This window comes from Bos javanicus, chromosome 6 (genome assembly GCF_032452875.1).
Source record: "Bos javanicus breed banteng chromosome 6, ARS-OSU_banteng_1.0, whole genome shotgun sequence".
Lineage (NCBI taxonomy): Eukaryota > Metazoa > Chordata > Mammalia > Artiodactyla > Bovidae > Bos > Bos javanicus.
This window is the reverse complement of record NC_083873.1, coordinates 80,204,487-80,210,452: the sequence shown is the minus strand read 5'-3', so window position 1 is coordinate 80,210,452 and position 5,966 is coordinate 80,204,487. Positions and strand designations below refer to the sequence as shown.

Genomic DNA, 5,966 nt, shown 5'->3' with positions numbered 1-5,966 from the left:
TGGCAATGGGAGCTCTTTCAGTTTGGCACCTGTGTCCTTTGACTATTCCTTTTTTTTGTTTTTAATAGAAGCTATCTCTGAAGATTATATTATATAGGTTGCAGAGTTATATTACTTTTGTATAATGCACTAATAGTTCACCTCACCATGTAATTAATTTACATCCTTCTGACTACACCTTCAATATACACTTATTGATCAATTATTTATTAGTTGATTTTTCAATACATGTGTATAGGGCCCTACTGTGTGCTAGACACTCCTCTGAGCACTGTGGGTAGCTTAGGGAAAGGCATCAGAGATATGACAAAATGCTGATGACGAAGAGTATTGTAGACCTCTTCAGAAAACTTTGGCTTTTTAATTATACATGAATAAAATATGAATCCTCAAGGAGTGTGTTGAGAAGTTAATCACATTGCTTGTTTTAATATAAAGACCGATCATTTCAGCAGCTGCATTAAAGACTATAGACTGACCAGTGTTCATGCAAGGAGACCAATTTGGAAAAGCAATACAGGTGAAATGATACTCTGAAATTAGCTGTGGGATGGTGGTAAGACTGTGTTCTGGATGATTTTTTTTATGATTTTTTAAAATATAAATTTATTTATTTTAATTGGAGGTTAATTACTTTACAATATTGTGTTCTGGATTTTTGATGGATTAGATCTGAGATGTGGGAGAAAGGCAAATGTTAAGGATAATCCCAAGTTTAAAGTGCTGAACAACTACGGTGATAAAACTGACAGTGTGTGTGTGTATGTGTGTGTGTGTGTGTGTGTGTGTGTGTGCGCAAACATACATGGACAAAATCCCTGACTTCTAGTGTTTAATAATAAATATTGAGTGGAATTGTGGTCTAGAGTATGAAAAACGATTACTGAACAATGTGTACGTGAATCTCTGGCACACAATGCATAGGCCAAAATGTTTTAATTGCATTATTTTATTTACAAAATTAAAGATTAGTTCCCTAATATAGATATATAGATTTCCCCCCTACTATTGTAACTATTTTCTTTTTCATGTTTTAATTGAAAATAATATCCTAGAATATTTTCCTGTAACATTTTGTAAAATTCCTTTGAATCAGTAACACTATAATTTGGATTTTTGTTATTCCTTCACCCGCTTTACAGGTCTCAGAGTACTTGGAGTTTTTTACAAACCCCTCTTTCTAGGTTGTTTTTTACTTTTCATTGTTCATTCTGAGCTTATTTGAATTTGCCATAACCTAGTTTTATGATACTTGTGATGTTTAGTACTGATTTTGCATATACATTTAATGATTTCCCTATGATATAATGTCTGTAAAAGTGTTAAAATAAGGTTTTCTTCCTTTTTCTTAAATTATAAAGTTCCTCTCTATATATCCCAATCACACAGATGACTTGTTGTTTTTCTGTTCTCCACATGTAATGAAGAATTTATCCAAAAAAAAAAAAGAATTTATCCATTTTCTATCAGATGTATATGTGAGTATTCAAAATATGGCACAAATCTTTATTCTAGGAATTATTTGCCAAAAAATGTGTTTATGTAATAATGTACTAAGTATTAGTACATTACTAACAGCAGTATAAGATATAAGATAGCAGTATGATAATTTTTAGTACATCTACATATAAATGCAAGAATAATACATGTATTTGAAGATTAGTGCATCCAGAATCCAGAGATAATAAAAAATCTTGTCTATTTCTTTCTTGCTTTGGAATTTCAATACTACTGGCCATATTAAGAACCTGAGATAAAAGGAAAAAGCAAGAAATAATTTGAATGCTAGTAATCTACACTGCAGCAATTCACAATAGTGTGTTATATATAGAAAGAGATCAGTCATTGTTTTCAAGGCTGCTAAATAAAACTGAACTCTTGGAATGGCATGCCACTTGACCTTTCCTGGTTTCACCAGCAGTATTTAAGTTGTTCAAAGGGAGCACACTTGCATGTGTCTCCTGTTGACAAGGCAGCTTCTCCTGGTAGTTTGCAGAATGTTCAAAAGGCACAAGTCTCTTGCTTCAGAACGCAGGAGAGAGTTGATTTCTCGAGGAGCTACACGGTCCATGCTGAAGGATGACATGAAAAATTTTCATTTTTTGTCGCAATTTATACTCTCAGCAGGCCCTCTAAAATCAACGTCAGCAGTTAAACATTCAAAAACTATTCACTTTGAGATTGAAATACTTGATGCTCAAACCAAAAAGCAGATATGTATTGTGGACAAGGTGAGTTTTATTTATTTATTTGAATTTCTCTTTTCTGCCTCAAAGATTATTGATCAGTTGATTGATGCTGAAAAAGACTATACCAAAATATATTTTTGGGTTTTCATACCAATTTTATGATGAGTAGGGTGGATACTTTAGCATGTACTTTAAAGTATGTTTTGCATACTTTGTTTCTATAAAAGATACCCAATGCATCTTTCATATTCAATTTAAAGGGTAGCTAATAATTATTAGGTTCCGATTTTCTTCCTAATATTGGAGCCATTGTCAGGAGGTGAAATTTCAGTGCTCACCTTCTCAGCCTACATGACATTTGCCTAGGGTTTTCTCTTCAAGCACTTCCTTGCATATTCAAATGTCCATAGTTTTAATAGTGCTTTTAGAAAACAGCAGGCAAAAGGCACTAAATTTATTAAAATAATATGTAACATATGGGATAAAATCTAGCCATTTGAAAATTGTTTAGAATTGATTTAATTGTCTACAGTGTTACAGTGTTTAGGAACTTAAATTACTGTTTAAAACTACAGAGTCTGAGTTCCTAAGAAGAATGTCTTGCTTAATATATCATTCATCTACACTCATATCACTGATGTTTCACTAAGGAAAGATAAGATATATACTTACCAGGTTAGAAAAATAATACACAAATATATATGTGCGTTGTAGATAGATGTGTATGTGCAATCTTCCAATCATTTTTAGTTTTTCTAAAGTTTGATAAAAAACAGGAGTACTTCAGTTTATTATGGGAAAGACTGACATTTTAATAAAACATTTATTTATTTTGCTCTAAAGACATGTTGAATAAGTATTTTGCTATTTTTCTAAAATGAAAATTCAATCACTGATTCCATTTATCTATGCTCTAGCTATGTTTCTAGATAAGAGGAAAAGAGAAGAAACTATTTACTTGTTTTTAACTGCCAAGAATATGATATATACCTTCTTATAGTAATTAAACATTGTGACCAGTCCATTAGTTGGAAAATACTTTTATTTACAGGTGGAAATGAAAGAGAGAACTTTTACAAGTTCATGCAGGTCATATGTGGAATGTATGAAATTGAAAACCTTTACTTCAGAACTCTGAATCATATTATTTCTCAATAGTACCACTAGAGTCATGTATAAATTATAAATATGCATTATGTATAATATATTTTTAACTTACAAACTTCAGGCATGTTACAATTTAAGTATTTCGGTAAAATGTGTGATTTTTTTATATTATACTGTAGTAGGATAAATTTTAAAGATAAAACTACTATCTAGAAGTTGTTGATGTTTGTAGGTTCTCACTACTGAAAATTGAAAACTTACAAGGAAAATATAATAAAATTAAGGTAGAATAAAACAATAAATGGAATAGATATTATATTGGCCAACGATTTCCAAAGAACATGATTCTAAAATGAGATGTTATTGTGTCTTTTCTGATATGTGTCTAAACTTTGACATGAAATTCATTTTAAAGTAATGAGAAAATGTTGAGCTCCTAATTATTTCCCTACTACATTTAAATTTCCTATTATTGAGATTTTTAAGACACAGGGCTTGCATTTTTAGGTATTAATTAAACTGCACAAAATTTAAGCATACAGAAAACCAATATTCTTTTCAGATAAAGATTTGTTTTCAGAATCTCACATCTGAACTCTAAGAGATCCAGTAATTGCATCTCCAATGGCAAATCTTTAGGGAAATTCATTAGGCTAGCTACAGGATTAATTTGGGATTCCTCACGGCCTTTACTGCACAATCAACACCATCTGATGTGTAACTTGCTGCATCCAAATCATTGACTTGTCAGCACAATGGGCTTCGTTTTGTCTTGTACTAGTTTTGCAATTTGGTAAATTGTCTCATAATGATGGCAAGACATATAAAAGAAAAAAATCTGGATTAGTTTGCTGCTTTGCTTTATGATTGTAAACATGAAAAAATAGTGTTTGTTGTTTCACACAGTTTTTTCTTGAACAAATTAACAGCTATATTAATAGTAGGTCATGTTAATTGCCTGTCATTATACTTGGCTCTACCTAGTATATGAAAACAGTGTTACTTAAATTTGGTCTCTGTCTTTCAGTAAGTGTAATAAAAGTTATAAAGTAGTAAAAGTTAAAGGTCATATATTTTGGAACAAGTATACTGGTACCAAATACCTACTACATCAGTCATATCTATCAAACACTCAGGAAAACCATTGAAGTGCTTATCACCAGGACTCTTATTTTGAACATAGGTTAATGAAATCTATTTTATAAGCCTATGGTGAAGAGTAAGAATAAGATATGTAACACATTTAGCATAGTGTCTTGAACATAATAGGGAAAAGAAATTTTTTTTAGCTTAATAATCATTTGGAGGGAGAAACTTAATATGCCTACAAATCCAAGAAAAAATAAGTGATGAAACACTTGAAAGTTACCTATTGAGAAGATTTGTTATAATATGTTATATATGAATTTTCAAATATGCATAGGATGTATGTATTTAGTAATATGTGCTGAACTCTAGTAGAAATTTTGTTGCATCTAGCTGATACAACTTTAACTGAGGAATGGGCAAAAAATTTTTGCTCAAGATATTCATAAGACAAAAATATTAAAGGAATTCTTTGGATTAAAGAAAACATATTGAATCACATTCTTTTATTCATACACACAAACACAAACACCCCAGGAAACAAATCCTTCTATTATCCTCTCAAGTTTCTATCTCATTTTTCTCATTACTTTTATCGTGGTCATGATGTCTGTCCACATTTTCCTCTTTCATTCTATTTTAAACCCACTGCGTTCAGGCATTTGCCTCCATCACTTCTCAGAACATGAACTTGCTGAGGTTTGCCAGTGAGGCAGTGATAAATACCTCACTAAATCCAAAGGTCAATTCTCATGCTTCACTTACTCAGTATATGGATACCGTTTGCCACTGTTAAGTACATCATCCTCCATAAAATATGTTTGATACTTGAGTTCCAGGAAAACACACATGCATTTTAAAAAAAAACAATGTTGCTGACTTCTTCCTTTTCTTTTGCTGCTTCTTTATTAACTGGCTTATTAGATGTGGACTGTCACCAACTCAGTCATCAGGACTTTTCTCCATGTTTAATCATTTACCTATGGAGTGCTATAGCTTTAAATATCATCTGTCTATTGATGACTCATAAACATGTAATCATAGCTTATCTTTTCCCCTGAAATGCAAATCCAATTATCTTTGTGTCTATCTTCCTATGTATGTATATATGTATGTATGTATCTATGTAGCTATTTATTCATCCGTCTCTCTATACAGCTATTTGGATCTTTACTAGGCATCTCAAACTGAAGTATCTAAAACTGAGCATTTGGTCTTCCCTGAAAATTTTTCCACAGAGTTTTCTAAATCAACAAGTAGCAACTACACACTTCAAATAGGTCAAGCCAAACACTTGGAGGCATCATGACTGGTCTCTTCATCTCACAGCCCACATACAATCCATCCTCTTCATGATACTTTCAAATATATCCAGACTGACAAATTTTCACCGCCTCTCCCACCAGCACTGCTAAATCTTTCCTCTGCTCTGTCCTTAGCACATTCAATATATACTCCACATAGCAACCAAAACTAGACTGTTAAATCATGTCAGAGAACACCATTCCCCACTCATAACTAGTCAGTGTGTTCCTTTGGGTCTTTACTTCCTGTCACTTTTTCCTTGGGGCCTTTCCTGACTAC

At 32.0% G+C, this 5,966-nt stretch overlaps 1 protein-coding gene across 1 annotated transcript in view; it reads left to right on the top strand.

Moving 5' to 3' along the window:
* The first annotated feature begins 1,934 nt into the window (after positions 1 to 1,934).
* Positions 1,935 to 5,966, top strand: part of TECRL (trans-2,3-enoyl-CoA reductase like) — a 142,457-nt gene continuing 138,425 nt past the window's right edge. The window contains exon 1 of the mRNA XM_061420296.1: positions 1,935 to 2,231. Coding sequence (XP_061276280.1) covers positions 1,953 to 2,231 — 279 coding nt within the window. The 5' untranslated portion in view covers positions 1,935 to 1,952. The remainder of the gene's footprint in view (positions 2,232 to 5,966) is intronic.